We start from the raw sequence: 18,566 nt of genomic DNA, 5'->3' as shown, positions 1-18,566 counted from the left end.
CAAAGATACAATTCCTTCACGCGGTGCCTCTCCTCTCTCTCACTCGGCCTTACAGCTATCTCAAATAAAAAAAAAGGAGGCGAGTCTGAAAGTGTGTTTCAGTGGAGTCCAGATGATATCCAACACCACAAACTTATCCTTTTGACACTTTCCACTGCTTCCTCTTCATGGACCTGATTCAGCTAAATGGATTAAACATATGCTTAACTCTAAGCATGTGGTCAGGTTCATCAAATTCCGTAGGCCTACTGACATACTTAAACCTAAGCCTTAGTGTTCTGCTGGGTGGCCATTAGTATCTCAGTTGATTTTATTTCAAACCATTTCTTTATGCATCAAGACTAGTCTTTATAGAAGGCTTAAGTATCTAAGTAGAACCAGGGCTGGTCCAACCATTAGGTGAACTAGGTGGTCGCCTAGGGCGCCAAAATTTGGGGGGGGCACCAAAATTATATGTAGAACAAAATAACAGGAATATCATTTTATATAACAGCCCTGGCCGGCTATGGCTTCACCTTGGACTGGCCCTGCCCCCAGCTCTGCTAGTGCCTCTCACTCCCAACCTGCAGGCCCTGTCCACAGACCAGCGGTTCCCCTTACTCCTGCCCAATGCACCCACCCCATGAGACCAGAGCCGGGTCCAGTCCTGGGACTGCAGGGGCCGGTCTCTGGACTGCTCTCCCCACTGAGCTGTAAAAGTTCATTCTAGACTTCTTATTTTCCGCTATATTGGAAGTGGTTGGGGCACCAAGGTACACAGTTTGCCTAGGGTGCCACTTAACCGTAAGTCCACTTGAAGGGTTCTACTTAGGGCCGGTCCAAGGGCAAGTTTATTTTGACTGTAATTATGAAGTATGAAGCTTATTGACTATACACATGTATATAAAGCATTAGAAAGAGCCTCTATACTTGTTCAGGGGAATTAGCAAAAGTTCACTTTGCCTAATAATTGGGAGGTAAAGAAACACGTTTAATTCATCTTGACATTTCCTAAAAGCTATGATTTAAAACGCATCTGTTTTGGCACCAACAGCAAAACTCTGTTTAGGCTGGAACTGTGAAGGGGGTACAAGGGAGTTAGATGCTCATTTCAGTAGGAATTTATCTCCTGATCTCCTCATGGCCCAGCTGTATATACTATCAGCACATTCATCTGCCCTGTTCACTCAGATGGAGAAGGATTCTCTCTCTCTCTTGTCCTAAGGGTCCTGCCTAAACACCTCCCAAAAGTTAAGATAACTTTATTCTGGGTTGTTGTATACAGTCCATATACAGGAAACTTGTTTTTCATTTTATACTTGGGAATGCACATTTCTTTGGTCAGGGATTATCTTTTGCTACATATGGAGATATAGCACCTAGCACTGTGAGGCCCTGATTTACAACTGGTTCCTCTAGGCCAGGGGTAGGCAAAATTGCAGATCCAGCCAGCGGCCAGACTCCATTTCCCAGCAGCCCCTGCCAGTGACAGTGGGGGGGGGCAGGGTTTCCATGGAGACTGGCCCCAGCAGGGCATGCAGCTGGGTGGGGAGCTGCTCTGTGGCCAGGGCTGGGGTCTTGCAGTGGTGACAGCAGGATCTGGAGCTGGTCCAGAGCTGTGCTCCATTGCCTGCACACCTCTGCCTGGGGCATGCAGGCAGTGGATCGCAACTCTGCCCTTGCTCCAGACCACAGTGTCACAGCCGCAAGATCCCAGGCCCGGAACAGCTCCCTGCCCTGCCAGCACGGCTGAAGCCGGTCTCCATGGAAAATCTGGCCCTGAGGTGTCGCAGCACTGCCACTGCCAAGGTCTCCATGGAAACCAGCTACAGCAATGCAGGCAGGGGCTGCTGGGAAATGGAGTCGGCTGTGGGCCCAATCTGGCCTGTGGGCTGGACTTTGCAGGCCCCTGCTCTAGGTGCTACCACTATGAACAAACAGATGGAGACTAAGGTTGCGCAAAACGGCAGCGTCCCGTTTCGACCAGTGTTTCGACGGAATGGCGTTCCTGTTCGACTTTTGTTTCGAGTCGAAATGGCCGTGCCGTTCCGTTCCGCTCCGCCACAACATTTTGCTGTTTCAACCCTGTTTCAACATTTCACCCATAGGATATAATGGGCAGGGTCAAAACAGGCTATAACGTCGTCATTTCTGGTCAGATTTGGATGAAACTTGTAGGAACGGTAGCCCCTTCTGAGTGCATGAAGCATGCTATATTTCAAGAAGGTAGGTGCAGGGGGTTCAGAGAAACTGCACCCCCCAAAAAAATCTTGAGAGCAAAACTCATGTCATGTTTCAAAACTCAAGTTTTGCTTTCAAGATTTTGGGGTAGTTTCTCTGAACTCCCTACACCTATCTCCTTGAAACTTGGCAGCCTTTGTTGCCTCAGCAGGGGCTACCATCCCTGTAGTTTTGACCCCCACTGTGGCTTAACACATATGTGGAGATAGGAGATATCAAGGAGATAGGTGTAGGGGGTTCAGAGAAACTACCCCAAAATCTTGAAAGCAAAACTTGTATCACGTGTATGTGTTAAGCCACAGCAGAGTCAAAACTGCAGGCATACTAGCCCCTGCTGAGGCCACAAAGCTTGCCATGTTTCAAGGAGATAGGTGCAGGGGCTTGGGGGAAACTGCACCTCAAGCTGCAGACAAGCAAAACTCATGACATGGGTGACCCTGTGTGTGTTAAGGTGCAGTGGGGTGAAAGCTGCAGGGATGGTGGCCCCTGCTGTGGCCACGAAACTTGCCAGCTGTGGAGGAGATCGGTGCAGGGCTTCTGGGTTCTGGGGCCCTGCACCCGTAGCTGCTGACAGACACAACTCGTGTCATGGGTGCTTGTGCAACTGTGTTTGTCTTGGGGCAGAAAGTGGGGGAAAACCACTGCAGGCCTGGCTGCTAGACGCTGCTGAGGCCACAAAGCCTGCCAGCTGCCGAGGAGATCGGTGCAGGGGGGCTCTGGGGCCCTGCACCCCTAGCTGCTGACAGGCAAAACTCATGTATGGGTGCTTGTGCAACTGCTGCCTCTCATCAGGCAGCAGGACTGAAGATCCCCCATCACTTGTCAGCAAGACCTGGGGGTAATAATAGACCATAGTATGAACATGAGCCAGCAGTGCGATGCTGTAGCCAGCAGGGCCAACAATACTCTGGCATGCATCAATTGATGCATCTCCAGCAAAACCATTGCAAAGAAGTGATTCTCCTGCTCTACTCGGCTCTACTCAGCACTGGTGAGACCACAGCTGGAGTACTGCATCCAGTTCTGGGCTCCGCACCTTAACAAGGATGCGGTAAAGCTTGACAGAGTCCAGAGAAGGGCTAACCATATGATCAGAGACTTGCATGGCAAGCCATACAAGGAAAAGCTAAGAACTTGGGCCTCTTCAGCCTGAAAAAGAGAAGGCTGAGAGGGGACTTGGTAGCAGCTTACTGCTACATCAGAAGTGTACATTTAGGGCTTGGTCACAAAATCCTGGAAGATAGTTTCAGGCTCATTTCAGGCTCAACATTAGGAAAAATTACTTCACAACTAGGGTGTCCAGACTGTGACCATTACTCCTAGTTTTCCCCAAGGGTGCCCTAGTGAACAGTTGTTCACTGAGCCCTAGAAAGATTCATAGATGCTACGGTCGGAAGGGACCTCAATAGATCATCGAGTCCGACCCCCTGCATAGGCAGGAAAGTGCTGGGTTCAGATGACCCCAGCCAGATGCCTATCTAACCTCCTCTTGAAGACCCCAGGGTAGGGGAGAGCACCACCTCCCTTGGGAGCCCGTTCCAGACCTTGGCCACTCGAACTGTGAAGAAGTTCTTCCTAATGTCCAATCTAAATCTGCTCTCTGCTAGCTTGTGGCCATTATTTCTTGTAACCCCCGGGGGCGCCTTGGTGAGTAGAGCCTCACCAATTCCCTTCTGCGCCACCCTCCCTGCCATGATGAACTTATAGGCAGCCACAAGGTCACCTCTCAACCTTCTCTTGCGGAGGCTGAAGAGGTCCAGGTGCCCTAGTCTCTCCACATAGGGCATGGCCTGCAAGCCCTTAACCATACAAGTGGCCCTTCTCTGGACCCTCTCCAGGTTATCCACATCCCTCTTGAAGCATGACGCCCAAAATTGCACGCAGTATTCCAACTGCGGTCTGATCTGCGCCCGATAGAGGGACAGTATCACCTCCTTGGTTCTGTTTGTCATGCATCTGGTGATGCATGGTAAAGTGCAGTTAGCTTTTCTGATGACTTCGTCACACTGACGACTCCTGTTTATCTTGGAGCCCACTAGGACTCCAAGATCCCTTTCCGCTTCCATGCTACTGAGCAGGTCATTTCCTAGGCAGTAGGTATGCTGGACATTTTTCCTCCCTAGGTGCAGCACTTTGCACTTCTCCTTATTGAATTGCATTCTCTTGTTTTCTGTCCATTTGTCCAACCTGTCCAGGTCTGCCTGTAGTTGTTCCCTGCTCTCTGGTGTGTCCACTTCTCCCCACAGTTTTGTATCATCTGCAAACTTGGACAGAGTACACTTCACTCCCTCATCCAAGTCACTGATGAAGATGTTGAAGAATATCGGTCCAAGAACTGAGCCCTGCAGGACCCCACTGCCCACACCCTTCCAGGTCAATACCAACCCATCCACTACGACTCTCTGGGTGCGACCCTCTAACCAATTCGCCACCCACCGGACTGTGTAGTCATCCACGTCACAGCCTTTTAATTTGTTCACCAGTATGGGGTGGGATACCATATCGAAGGCCTTCCTGAAGTCTACGTAAATGATGTGTACCCCTACTCCTGCATCCAGGTGCTTTGTAACCTGGTCATAAAAAGAGATTAGATTAGTCAGGCATGATCTACCTGCTACAAACACATGCTGGTTTCCCCTCAGCATAATTTTTCCTGCTGGGCTTTCACATATATGAGCCTTAATAATCTTTTCAAAGACTTTGCCAAGGATGGAGGTGAGACTGACTGGCCTGTAGTTGCCTGGATCCTCCTTCCTCCCCTTCTTGAAAATGGGGACCACATTGGCCCTTTTCCAGTCCTCCAGGACCTGGCCCGTGCACCACGAGTGCTCAAAATATTCTTGCCAGTGGGTGTGCAATGACATCAGCCAGTGCCTTCAGCACCCTTGGATGGAGCTCATCCGGGCCTGCCGACTTAAACACATCCAGTCCTTCCAAGTGACTCTGCAGTATCTCAGGGTCAACACTTGGTAGTCTGGCACCCTGCTGTTGTCTATTGTCCCATTGTAAGACTTGTCTTGCCCCTCATTTAGGAACAGTGAAGCAAAGAACTCATTGAGGAGTTCAGCCTTGTCCCCCCTGTCTGTCACCAATTGCTTTTGCCCATTCAGTAGTGATCCTATACCGCCCTGGGCCTTCCTTTTACTCCCTATATATCTGAAAAACAATTTTTTGTTATCCTTAACTTGGGATGCCATCCTCAGCTCCATGGTAGCTTTGGCCTTTCTAACTGCCTCCCTACAACTGCGAGCTGAGGAGGTATACTCCTCTTCAGTAATTTCTCCCTGTTTCCACTGCTTATATGCCCCCCCTTTTTGCCCTTAGGCTGCTCTGGATTTCTTTGGTTAGCCAAGGAAGCCTCTTGGCCCCTTTCCCCCTGCATTGGGATCGTCTCCCTCTGTGCCCGAAGGACTGCTTCCTTAAGGCACAGCCACCCTTCCTGGGCTCCCATCTTGCCAAATCTCTTACTCTGCAGTGCGTCATTGACTAAATGCCTGAGCTCGCTGAAGTCAGCCTTCCTAAAGTCTAGCACTTTCACCCTACTAGTTACCTATGCCTTATGGTGAATTCTATTACTTGGTGATCACTGTCCCCCAGGTGACCACTGATCTGGAGGTCCCCTAACATGTCATCCCCCATTGCCAATACCAGATCCAGTAAGGCATTCCCCTAGTGGGACCGTGTACCTCCTGCGTCAGGTGGAGGTCCTGTACACAGGACAGGAACCTGCGTGAACGGTGGGACTTTGCTGTCTGCGTCTCCCAGCAGATGTCAGGGTAGTTAGGTCCCCCATGACTACCGCTTACCTAGTCTTTATGGTCTCCGAGAGCTGCCTCAGGACCCCCAAATCTAGTTCTTCCCCTTGGTGTGGGGGTCTGTAGCAGACCTCTACCACCAAATCCTTTTCCCCTTGACCTCCATGTAACCTAACCCACAATCCTTCTACTTTCTCCTCCTTCGATTCCATTTTGATAAGGGTTGATGTATAACACTCCTTGACAGAGCGCAACCCCTCCCCCTCTCCTCCCTACTCTATCCTTTTTCTGTACAGCTTATAGCCCTCACTGTGTACTGCCCAGTCGTGGGAAGAATCCCACCAGGTTTCTGTTAACCCCACTAAGTCATAAGTGTTAGGTCCAGGGCTTCTGGGTTCTGGGGCATACATCTCCTTGGCAGCTGGCAGGCTTCGTGGCCTCAGCAGGGGCTAGCAGGCCTGCAGCTGTCACCCTGCTGCACCTTAATGCGCACAGTGTCACCCATGTCGCAAGTTTTGCTTGTCCGCAGCTTGAGGTGCAGTTTCCCCCAAACCCCTGCGTGTCGGTATGAAGATCCATGTGTCGGTATGAGGGTTCTACCTATCTCCTTGAAACTTGGCAGGCTTTGTGACCTCCACAGGGGCTAGCAGTCCTGCAGTTTTGACCCTGCTGTGGCTTAACACATACATGTGACATGAGTTTTGCTTTCAAAATTTTGGGGTACAGTTTCTCTGAACTCCCTGCACCTATCTCCTTGAAACTTTACAGGCTTTGTAGCCTCAGCAGGGGCTAGCAGTTCTGCAGTTTTGACCCCACTGTGGCTTAACACATACACATGACACAAGTTTGGCTCTCAAAACTTTGGGGTGGTTTCTCCAAACCCCCTGCACCTATCTTCTTGAAAGTTGGCATGCTTCGTGCCCTCAGAAGGTGCTACCATTCCTGCAGGTTTTGTCCAAATCAGACCAGAAATGACAAAGTTATAGGCTGTTTCAACCTTCTCCATTATAGCCTATGGACGAAACGTCAAAACAGCATCCAAACGGCGAAATGTTTCGACTTGCCTCGTTTTGTTTCAAGGCTGTTTCAATCATATCTGTTCCATTTCAATTTTGCTGTTTTGACCTCGAAATGGGTCGAAACAGTGTCGAAACAAAACTGGTGGCTAAATTTTGCACAGCCCTAATGGAGACCACCACAAGATGGGAGAAAATGTCAAGGAAAACAATACACGTAACTGAAATATTCTTGCTTTATACATTATAGATGTAATTCCAGAAGACACAACAGTACATTGCTTTGTGTGCCGTCGCTGGCACTTGACCCACGCAGTCCAGATTCATCTTAATAAGAATCAGTTGTTAGATGTATTTTCTGATGCTTTCATTTGCCTTTGGATCCACTGAAGGTACTGGCTGACTTTGGTGTAGACTCCAAACTTCTCTGATTTCCCACAGCCTTCTCCCCAGCTCACCAGTCCCACTAGGAATGAGGTGTTCTTGAACGTTGTGATCATGGGACCTCCACTGTCCCCACCACAGGCATCCTGCTGGTCTCCAATGATCCCTGCACACAGCATGTTCTCTGAGATATCATGTCGCATAACTTGGACACACTCATTACGTGGAACCAAGGGGATTTCAATGTAATTGAGAACATTAGAAAAATTCATGGTCTTTTCAGTTTTGCTGCCCCAGCCAGTCACCACCATCTTCTTCCCACTTCTGGTCAGCTCCTGCTCTGCCAGTTCCTTCGTAGGAAGACAAATAGGTAGTGCGTTTTTGTTAAAGACCATGGGTTTAGCTAGGTGCAGCATGGCTATATCATTATCAGAGTCAGCCTTGGTATAGTTTTCATGTATCACTACCTTGTCAACCAAAATTATTTGCTCTGTTTCCTCATCCCTCAGACGGTGATATTTACCTGGAAGAGCAATGAGGAAAGAAATAAGTGAGACTTCCCCTGTCAAAAAAACTGAATAAAATGTCTCTCCCTGTCCTATTGCAAAATTCACTAGAACCAAGACTAAAATACATGGACATTTAGTGGCAGACTTCTAGGACTGTTCTATCCCAAGAGCTGGGATTCATACTGAAAGAAATCTTTGATCACATAAGACTTCAGAGCTATCACTATACTGCATATCAGACCACTTAGCGCTTCATGGACATAGGGATACAACAGTAAAAATAAAGAAATGCAGGGTCATAAAGGTAACAACAAGAAGTTTGCATCTGTTCAAAGGAAAAGGAGAAGGCTGAGCCACTAAGGGATTTGTAGACATACAGTAATAAACTAAAAAGTGGATCCTAACTCTTCTGAATGCGCTTGTTGTTGTCTCACATTTCTACACTATGATACCACAGATTTTTTTAGTGGCATAATTCATGCTGACATCTGTTGCACTTGATAAAAATACTTTCACCAAAAAAATCAACTGAATTTGAGCATGTATTCCCACCCAGATGTCACAACAGCTCTGTGTGAAGTTTGCTTATTTCATTTGAATGGAACAGAGATTATTATTTGGTAGTCCCAGAGTGAATTTGGTGCACATTTTCTGTGATTCATATAAATACAAAGCCACCAGTACTGGCTGTGGCTAGGTGCCACATTTGCCACTCCACAAAGATCTGCCAGTGGTTTCCCTCTGCAGCACCCCTGTTACAACTATGCCAAATTTCTCCTGAGTAGAGTCTTCCAAGTGTACCCAAGTGTGCAGTGATTTGAAAGCTGGATGCAAGCCCCAGTGACGGGTTATCCTCCATACTCTCAGCTCTTGTGATGTCTTCCAGATTTATGTTCAAATATCTAGAGATGCTTTGTAAGGATCAGCTCTTTATTAACAGAGTACTTATAGTGTTTCCTTCCACACCTCCTCCCCCTGCATCTGGTGCAGTAGAAGCAGAAAGGATTTGGTAGTAGAAAAAGATCCACGTGTCGGTATGAGGGTTCTACTATTTTACTGCACACACACACAGTATGGGCTCTCTTCAGAACATAGAAACTCATTCAGTTCTACACCCATGTGGATAATTGCTCAAATTAAGTCAAATGGCTTTACTTAGGTTAAAATGATTACCCATCTTTCTTTGCATACCATACACCATTTTCCCAAAAATTACCAATTGAAAATTGGGGTAGGTGTCTTAAACAGTATATTGATTTCCAAATAGTTTGGCTAAAAGGACCTTTTGCCATATTGATAGGTGATTTGACGTCATTACTTCATCTAGGCCTACCATACTTCCTGGTCACATACCCACAGTCAGTCTTGCAGCTCATGTGAACACTCAAGATCATGAATGGAACAAAGTGGTTTTATGTACTTTATAGCTTGTTATATTAAATTACTTATTGATTAATCTGTTCTTTTCCTTCATCCTGCCTTCCCAAAACAAGGTGGGTGTCTTATTCTGGGTCATGGGGTATACAAATAAATATGGTATTAAAAATAGTTTGTTTCATTCTGGACATAGCATTGAGTTGGCTATTTATAAAAGCAGGTTGAGGGAGACTGGGAACACTGCTGGTGGGGATTGTCAATGCCTCCCTTTAGGAGGAGAGGGTGCCAGACATTTTTAAGTCTGTGATTGTCTGGACCCTCCTCAAGAAACCATTGCTTGATGCTACCACCCCAGTCAGCGGTTGCCCTGTCTCCAATCTTCCCATTTTGTGGATGATCACTGAACGGGTAGCTGCCTGACTGCTCCAGGCACACCTGAATGAAGTCTGCCTTGACTGTATCATGGAGACTGTGCTCATGGCTTTGGTTTACAATCTTTGCCTGGAGAGTGACAGGGATTGTGCCCTGCTGCTGTTACTAGAACTTTCAGCAACCATTGATACAGTCAACCACAAAGTACTGATAGAGCCTACATGACCTGGTGGGTCTGTACAGGACTGCGCTCAACTGGTTCTGCTCTTTCCTAGCAGGGACATCTCAGAGGGTGGTAATGGGTGACAACTTGTCCCCTCAAAACCTTCCTGTTCCAATGTGTACATGAGGCCGCTGGGTGAGATTGTGCATATGTTTGGAGTGAGATGTCATTGATATGCTGATGACACCCAACTTCAGCTTGCTTATCTAACTACTGCAATGCACTCTCTGCCGGGCTGCCCTTGAAGACTGCTCAGAAGCTGCAACTGGTGCAGAATGGGGCAGCATGCCTTCTGGTGAAGGTGAGTCGCCAAGAGTACATAACCTCAGTGCTCCAGAGTCCTTACTGACTTCCAGTAGATTTCTGGGTGTAATTCAAGGTGCTGGTTTTGATCTTTGAGGCCCTACGTGGCCTGGCCCCTAATCCCTTTGGAACTGCCTTTTCCTAACGTCCCCTTGCAATCCCTAAGGTCAGCCAAGAACAACCTCCTACAAATACCATCAATGCATGAAGCCTGTTTTGACAAAAACATGTGGGACATCATTCTTGATAGCTGCCTCCCAGACTCCCTCCCCCTGAGGCCTGCTGGACCCTAAGCCTGCTGTCTTCTAGAAGTGAGGTAGGATCTCCTTGTCTGGGCAGGTGTTCAGCAGACAAGAATAAGCTGGTATAGTATTTAGCGGGGGTTTTCTATATCATTTACTTTATACACTATTAGCTTTTATAAGTTGCTGTTTCTCCTGATTTGTTTTGTTTTGCTGTGCTGTTGGCTTCTTTGTAAATTGTTTTGCTCTCTTCTTTAAGCTACCCTGAGCCTTTGCTGAGAAGGGAAACATATAAATTAAATAAATAGATAAAATAAGAGAGATCAGTACAGAAGTTAGTGTTTTTTTCATACCGAGTTTTACTTTGTACCTCCTGTCATCCTCAACACAATGTGCTGCTGTTAGGACCCAGGCTGTATGGATAAGGACTCCCCCGCACTTAAATTTCCCCCTGCCATCTGACAACATAACCTGAAACAAAGAAATGGAGAAGCAAGGTATCACAGGATTCAGCTCACAGGATGCAGTCGTTTCCATTCTCATGCAGCCGTCTATACTGGACCTTTGGGTACAAAACATAAGATAACAGCTGAGCTCCATATACAGTGGGAAAAAAGCACCCTAACAAAACACTTGGGGCCCTGATAGAATAATGTAGGTTTGAGCATTCTTTGTGAATTAGTTTTCAAGTCTATGATTTCTCATGAGTTGCAGCTGTCTACTGTTTGGAACGATTGTGGTCCATCTGAGCTTTGAAACTCTTAGCCCAAGTGAGAGAAGAATTATCCTGACATCCACCAAAAGTGTGAACTGAGCAGAAGGTCACATGAGCTCATTCTTATTTGGGGAAAGCCACCGTATGCTGCAAGAGTTGTATGAAAGGACCTCAATGTACAAGATGAATTCAGGACTTCAGTGCACCATGCTCTCCAGTCCTGCTCCTGTGCAGCCTGAATGTCCTCTATAAAGCTGTGATATGTTCTGTTACATTAATTCATGCTCTAGAACACCAACCTGTACCTGACAAAGCTTGTCTTATCTTTATAAAAGTACATCCTTATAAAAAAATTAACAAAAGGATTTCCTATAACTCTTACAGAGATAATACTACTGTAACCAGAATGTGCTGTAGAATGGAACATTACAGGCGAGACTGGCATTGTGCTCCATTCACTGGAAATGTTACCAAGGAAAACATGCAGCTTAGCAAACAGCAGTGAGGCTAACACAGTACAGTGAAGGTTGCATTAATTTTGGCTACCAAGCTTTTGGCTTTGGAAAGATACATTAAGGGAAAATCTCAGCTTGGTAGGGTGCAACCACTTTTAATCTAGGAGCCTTACTAGAGTATCTGGGCTTACAAAGCAGTACTAGGTATCTACAGACTGAACACTTAACCAGAAAAATATTCTTTATTCCTCACCTGCCAGGGGCTATCTCCTTTCCTTCCAATTTTCCCATTAATGAGTCGAATATGGATATCTTTTTTGGATTCCACATTTACTTTCACCTTTCCACAAGGGAACTCCACTACAAGAGACATAAAGGTGTTACTTGGCAAAGTCCAGACTGTTCAATCCTACCACGGTCAGCTTGTATTAAACAGGAAACTCCTGACCTCACCATCACCCAAAGCCTTGTCTCCCTATGTTACAAGCTGCTCTCAGGGGCTTCTCTGCATTCCCTAAGTGTTTCAATGTGGGAGTAATTCCCTGATCCTACTGAGGGATTTGGCTTCATGAAAAATTCCAAATAGAAATATGGGATGGATTTTTAATGCCAATAATGAGGGTAGTATGTCATGTAGAGTGGAAATGATGCATTTAAACATGGAATTGATGCATTTAAGCTCTTAGAAATAACATTGTAAATGTTTTTCCATGTAAAACTGTAAGCCCTTTTCTCTTGAAGAGCCCCATGTAAAATCTAAATTGTGGGTTTCCTCCCATCTCCTCATCTTACCATCAGGCAAACACCGAGAATAGTCCTCCATTAGCTTATATCCCAAAGCACAGCTGCAATAGCGGCGCTGGTTGCCAGGATCCTCCTTACAGTAATGATCACATCCTCCATTACAAATGGAGCAGTTGGTGTATAGAACCTCTGAGAGGAAAAGGAAAAAGAAAGAAGTGCAAAAGGTAAAAAAGCCAAAGGGTTTTGACATTTCTTTTCAAAACTGGACAAGTTGCATTGTAAAACAGAATTGCCTCATCTTGCATCAAGGAAACAGGAATCACTAATGCATTTAGGGTGCCAGCCTCTGGCTTTGGTGGAGATGGGGTGCTGGATTGAGAATGGGGTTTGATGCCAGATAGTGAGTGTTTGGGTAGAAGGCAGGGGTCAGCAACCCACGGCACATGTGCCAGAGCATGGCACATGAAGGCATTTTGCTTGGCATGTGTCCCTTGGGGGGTGGACAGCAAGGAAAGGGCCAGGGCTGCACTGCCACAACAAGGATTGGTCCCCGTGCAGCTCTCCCACTGCCTGCCCCAAGGTGCATGTGCATCTGCTGCCAGCAATGCGCTGTGCCAAGGTTTTGCAAACCTCAGTGCAGCTGCTTGTAGCCTCCCTGCCGCTTGCTGCAAGCAGCCTGGGCTCTGTGGCAGGCAGCAGGGCCTGCCCAGAGCCCAAGCCGGCTGTGGCAGGTGGCCAGGAGGCTGCAAGCAGCTGCACTGAGGTTTGCAGAGCCCCAGCTTGGGTTGTTGTTGGTGGTGCATCTACTGCACCTGGGGGCAGATGGTGGAGAAAGGGCTGGGGCTGTGCTGCCCGAACAAGGATTGGGCCTTTTGCATCTCCCCCAGCATTTGCCCCTGGCACACCAGCATCTTATAAGTTGAGGTTGGGGTGTTTTTGCCACTTCAGCCAAAAACATGGCCAGCCACAGTATCACAAACAGGAGCAGGGAGAGCGGAAAGGCCAGGGTGTAGTGAAACAGAAGGTACCAGGATGATATGGACTGAGGGAAGGGAAGTTCTTTTTTTTGTCATTGACTAAGTTTACTGCATCTCCTGGTCACTGATCAGCATTTCTCCAAGGAAGAAAAACCTGTATTTCAAACCCCCAACTTCTTGTTTGTTTTAACAGCTGTTGCAGATCTGATTTTACTGGGCAGAAAATGTTGCTCTCGCTATTTATGGAAGTACCTACCACTAAGAGTGATATTTTAACACAGATATTAGAACAATATTTTGTACACAGCATTACCATGCTGGCATAGAAGTCCCTCCCAGCCTCTGTTACAAATGCAGTTGAACCCTCCAATAGCATCCAGACAGGTTCCATTGTTGCAAGGTTGTTTTTCACACTGATCTCCATCTGAAACACACATAAGGGAAACCTAGACCAGTCTTACAGATACCTTGCATGTGGTCAGAGGTTTACATCGGGCCCCACCTACCCCATTGCCAACCATCCAACATCCACTTTAGAAGTGGTCACTGCAAGGTTGATATTTTAAGAGTGTTTGTATTGCCTGCTGTTTACAGATTTCCAGTGGTTCTGCAAGACACAAAGACAATGTTCTTGAAGACACAGGCGCAAGGATGGAAGGACCAGCATGGGGGATAATCAGGAAGAAGAGGAAGTTCTAGTACAATCATGGAAGTGTGATGCAATTAGGATAACTGAGACTTGGTTGGATAGTTCATGGGAGTGGAGTACTGCCATGGAGGAGTATCACTTGTTCAGGAAGGACAGGCGAGGGAAAAAAGTTAGTTGCTCTGTGTATAAAAGGGACAAACCTCTATCTTCTGAGGTGCAGTACAAGCAGGACACAGGCGTGCTGAAAGCCTCTGTGTCAGGGTAAGAGGGGAAAAGCAAGGGTGATGTCATGGTGGGTGTCTGCTGGAAACCACTAAACCAGGAAGAGGTGGAATGAGCTCTTTTCAGGCAGCTAATGGAAATATCCAAATTTATGGGAAAATCCAAATCCCAGGGCATGCAGGCACCAGATCACAGCTCTTCCCCAGCTATGGCCCCAGAGCACTTTTCCCTTCAGATGCATGCCCTGCTGGAGTGACACAGGCAGGGGCTGCTGGGAAATGGAGTCTGGCTGCTGGCTGGATCCACAATTTTGCCAATCTCTGGGTTAGACAAACACTTTTAGTTTAGACAGCAGTGATCCTGCCTTCATCAGAGGGTTGGACTAGATGACCTCTGAGGACTCTTCCAGCCCTACTTACTGTTCTAGGAGTCTATGAATACGTTGGATTCCCAGTTACACCTGCAGGGTGTGCAAGTAGTCTGGGGGCAGAAGAGGGAAAGGAAATGTGCGGGGTTTTTCAGGGGTTTCTTTGAGCTAGAGTGTGATGGTGAAGTATGTCCCTTGGTGTGCACCAGGGAGGATAGTAAGAGCCACTAGATTTAGGAATCAGTTTTTGCCCTATGATTTGTCTGTAGAATGATGATGTGACAATGGGCATATGGACATCTGAAATTGTCCATGAAGGCTCTGTGGTAGCTTAGGTACAGAATGTGACATGAGAACATAGTCTTTGCACACCCCATACAATTGGGAAGGAACAAAGTAGAGAGACTTTGGATTACAGTATTGTATGTGGTGGCAGGGAAGCAGAAGCCCCTACTGCCAATGGACTGAGAAAGAGTGCTCCTTACTTACCAATATATTTGGTCCAGAAACTTAGCTGTGGAGAAACAAAAAAAAAAAAATGCGGAGAAACATGGTTAAAGTAGGAAACAAACTGTTTCACATGAAAGCTCTTTAACTATATTGCTGCCTTGGGATAAGGGAGTTCCAGACTTGGGTTAACACTTGGTACTTTAGTTCTCCTGGACAGACTAATGGTAAGAATTAATTACTTCCAGCTCACCTGGTAAACCCAGTTCACTTCTTTTCTCTTGGCACTGCTGGCAGCAACCTCTCCAGCACACACACACTTAACAGGTTGAAGAGAGCTTGTCAGCAGTGGCACTTGTCCTAATATGTGCTTGATTCTAGTAGTTCAGGTATGGGGGGAGAGGATGCTGTTGGCCATGGGAGGCCCCATCTCTCTGAAATATGGGTCCACCTATACCCCTTATCTCACCTTAGAGGTAAAATGATAGTAACAATTTAAGTTGTTTGAGAGGGGGACAAGGTTTGTAGGGGAGGAAGAAAAGGCAGAATTTCTGGTGGGAAGCCAAGCAGGGGAAAGGGTGATCCATGATTTGGGCTGTGAGGGGAGAGGAGGAACAGCTTAGGACTGGTCAAAGGATTGCTGAGAGGCTGGGGGCAGACAAAGCATGAGTAAGGGGCAGATCTTTAGGTGGCATAAACTGAGGCAGTGCCACTGGTTTCAGTTGTGTGTTGCTGATCCACACAAGCTGGGGCTGGGCTCTACCTGTCAGGAGTGCTGCTCCTCTTCCTGGGAACGCGCTGCATGCTGTGGGCTTTAGTACATCTCAGTCAAAAATAAATGCTCTGATGGTTAATTCTCATGTTCACACGTATGGGACTTACTGTTGCTTCCCTGCTTTCAAATATCTCCATTGCTTCTTCCAGGTCACATGATTCTTCATTACATTCTCGCTCCAAAGAGCCTGCCTTGAGCTCCTCCAGAAAAGAGTTTTCTCGCTTCTGGATTTTCAGGACTTTGTTTGCATCTTCACGGCTGTAAAACACTTGAAGCAGATGCAGAGGGAGAGCAGAGAACCATAAAGGGGATGAGGAATGTTATTGAACCTGGGTTTCCAGCTACTTTCGGATACAGTCTCAAAGTTATCATCACTGGCTAGAGATATTTTCTGCCTGATTTTCAGAGGTGCAGAAGCAGAAAAGGAGGCACAAACTACCCCAGGCTGGCACATAAACTCCAGAAGAACACAATCAGTGAAGATGTGTGAGCACAGAGGCTCAGCACACTCCTGGCTCAGAGTGGAACAAGCAATGACTGAAAATCCTCAAGAGTGTGTTTAAGGCAAAGCAACTGCATTTTTGCTGGAAAACTGCATGGTTGCTTATGAAAGCACTGGGATCGTATGGTGTATGTACTAGGGCTGTGCAAAGGGTCCCTGATTCAATTCGGCCCAGTTCGGTGGCTGAATCTCCGAATCTGAATTGAATCAGAGGACCCTTTAATTTTCCAAATCACATCAGAACCCTCCAAATTGATTCGAAGAGATTCCAAAAGATTCGGCGATTTGGCCATAGACACAGCTTTAAATGTTTTTCCTACATACCTCGAGGTACCAGCATGGCTTGTGAACACTGCGATGCTGGGGCGCATGGAGCATCCCATAGAAGCGTGCTCGGCAGCAGACCCGGAAGTGGACCAGAAGCACTTCTGGCCCACTTCCGGCCCAGCACAGGAAATTAGGCATCCTGTTTTGGATGTAGTAGTTTTAACCTGTGGCAACGTAGAGTAACTCCTTGCCAAGGCATTCTGGAATTGTTCTATTCCAGGTGCCTAGAACTGGTGCATAAGGCCTGTGATAGAGGACACCTATTGGTGGCTGTTCAGTTTTTGGCTTTTTCCCACAGATGGTTCAGGTAGTTCACTCCTGCAAGAAGAGCTTGCAGTGTGTCAGGAAGGGCAGGATTTCATCTTCATATGGCATGCACCATGGCATATCCCCCAATTGACTCTGCATCTAGTGACTTGGAGCACATTTCAAGCACAGCTTCCTTGACTTGATTGTTGGCTTGCCTGCTACATTGCCCCCTCAATAGGTTATGAGATTAATACATTGCCGAGGTGGATCAAGCATCATCCATGAGGATGGATTAGGGGAAGCCTAATGCCCTCTCAGACAGTGAAGACCCATTGGTCAAAATGCATGTACTGTAAAGGCAGAAGGCATTGGCTCCGGTGGGAAAACAGGCTTAAAATAGAACATAAGTTGCTGTTTCTGTCTGAGTTAAGATTCACACATTAGACTTTATGCTAATCTTCTCTTGTTGCCTAACACGCTAATTAAAGGCTGGATTTGCAATAGGACTCTGGCTACAATCTAACAGGGTTTCTGACAAAAAGACATTATATTTCAGTGTATTGGGGCTTATTTATTGCAATGAAAGACACATGCAGTAGGAGCCTTGGGGGGGTCCTGCCAGTGAGCTGTGCTGGGAACGTTATTTGTACTGTTAGTCAAAGGCCTGGTCTGTTCCACTGTGGGTGTAGCATCACAAGCACAGGCAGCGGTAAGTGTGTTAGGGTGGATGGGGCTCAGTTTTAGCCACATCAGCTACTGGGCAGAATTAGGCATTGTGGTGGTACCAGTTCCATTAGCCTGTGTACAACAGGCCTGCCATCACTGATACCACAGGTGAAACTGCGCCAGTGACAGCATGGAATTGAGGGTTGCACGGGGGTTTGTTCCCAATGAGAGTCTGTAATGCAGAGAGAAGTTCCCATGGGAACTTACCTGAGGCCTCAAGTAGACAGAAAGAGCAGGCAACCAACAATGTCCAGGAAAAGGTCATGAATCTCCACATAGTGCAGGAGGTGACACCTGAGAGAGTAAACAGCATTAAAGAGTGCACCCGCTGGGCTGCAGCATGGCCCCAAGATAGAGAAATGTCCAGCTGGAGAGAAGATCAGTACGATCCTTCATGTATTGTCTACATGGCAGGTTCACATCTGAAATGCTGACTTGTCCCTGCCCCTAAGTGGATTCCAGATCGAAAGCTGTGGATCACTGAAGTCCATCCTAGCCATACGTTAGCTCCCTCTACACAGCGTCCCCCTCCTACTCCCCGCCACATTTCCTTTCTCTCTGAACCTTCTCCCTCCTGCCCTCTCCTCATCTCCTACCAAACAGCTTTGGCACAGTTCACATTAATTAAATAAAGCCTCACTTTTAAATACAGAAGGATACCATACTTCTGAAGCATACACTTACCCAGGATGAATCCCAGCTATCTAGTCTTCTGCCATGAGAGCTACTGCAGGCTGGTTAATCCATAACCTCAAATATTTACTCTGTGGAGCTAAACCAAGGGCCTTTGTTTCAGTCACTAAACAAACAGTGGCCAGGGGAAGCCCAACAACTGCTTGATTCAAGGAAAATGTTTAAAAGGGCCTACCTGAGAATTTGCCTCCTTCACATCTCAGTTTGGTTCCTCTTTTTTCCTCTGGTTGATTTATTTCATTTCAGGCTCCTGTTTCTAAATGCAGTGCCAGGAAACCTGTCAGAAGGATCTGCTGCCTTCCCCACACAGGGCTGGC

At 47.0% G+C, this 18,566-nt stretch overlaps 1 protein-coding gene across 1 annotated transcript; it reads right to left on the bottom strand.

Moving 5' to 3' along the window:
• Window positions 1–7,213: 7,213 nt before the first annotated feature.
• On the bottom strand, window positions 7,214–18,331 carry LOC106737034 (vitamin K-dependent protein C). The gene is made up of 9 exons (XM_006261811.4): window positions 18,241–18,331; window positions 17,764–17,850; window positions 15,860–16,020; window positions 15,020–15,044; window positions 13,606–13,716; window positions 12,364–12,504; window positions 11,825–11,931; window positions 10,755–10,872; window positions 7,214–7,898 (listed from the first exon to the last, which is right to left on the bottom strand). Exons 2-9 carry the CDS (start codon window positions 17,831–17,833, stop codon window positions 7,330–7,332), a joined length of 1,302 nt encoding a protein of 433 aa, XP_006261873.1. The 5' UTR covers window positions 17,834–17,850; window positions 18,241–18,331; the 3' UTR covers window positions 7,214–7,329.
• Window positions 18,332–18,566: the final 235 nt, after the last annotated feature.

This window comes from Alligator mississippiensis, chromosome 7 (genome assembly GCF_030867095.1).
Source record: "Alligator mississippiensis isolate rAllMis1 chromosome 7, rAllMis1, whole genome shotgun sequence".
NCBI classification, from domain to species: Eukaryota; Metazoa; Chordata; order Crocodylia; family Alligatoridae; genus Alligator; species Alligator mississippiensis.
This window is presented reverse-complemented; position numbering and strand designations above follow the sequence as displayed.

Coding starts and splice junctions, on each gene's coding strand:
- LOC106737034 (XM_006261811.4), bottom strand. CDS start 17,833: ATGTGGAGATTCATGACCTTTTCCTGGACATTGTTGGTTGCCTGCTCT. Junction 15,045..15,859: donor TTGAAAGCAGGGAAGCAACA/GTAAGTCCCATA, acceptor GTTTCTCCACAG/CTAAGTTTCTGGACCAAATA. Junction 11,932..12,363: donor TTCTCGGTGTTTGCCTGATG/GTAAGATGAGGA, acceptor TGTCTCTTGTAG/TGGAGTTCCCTTGTGGAAAG.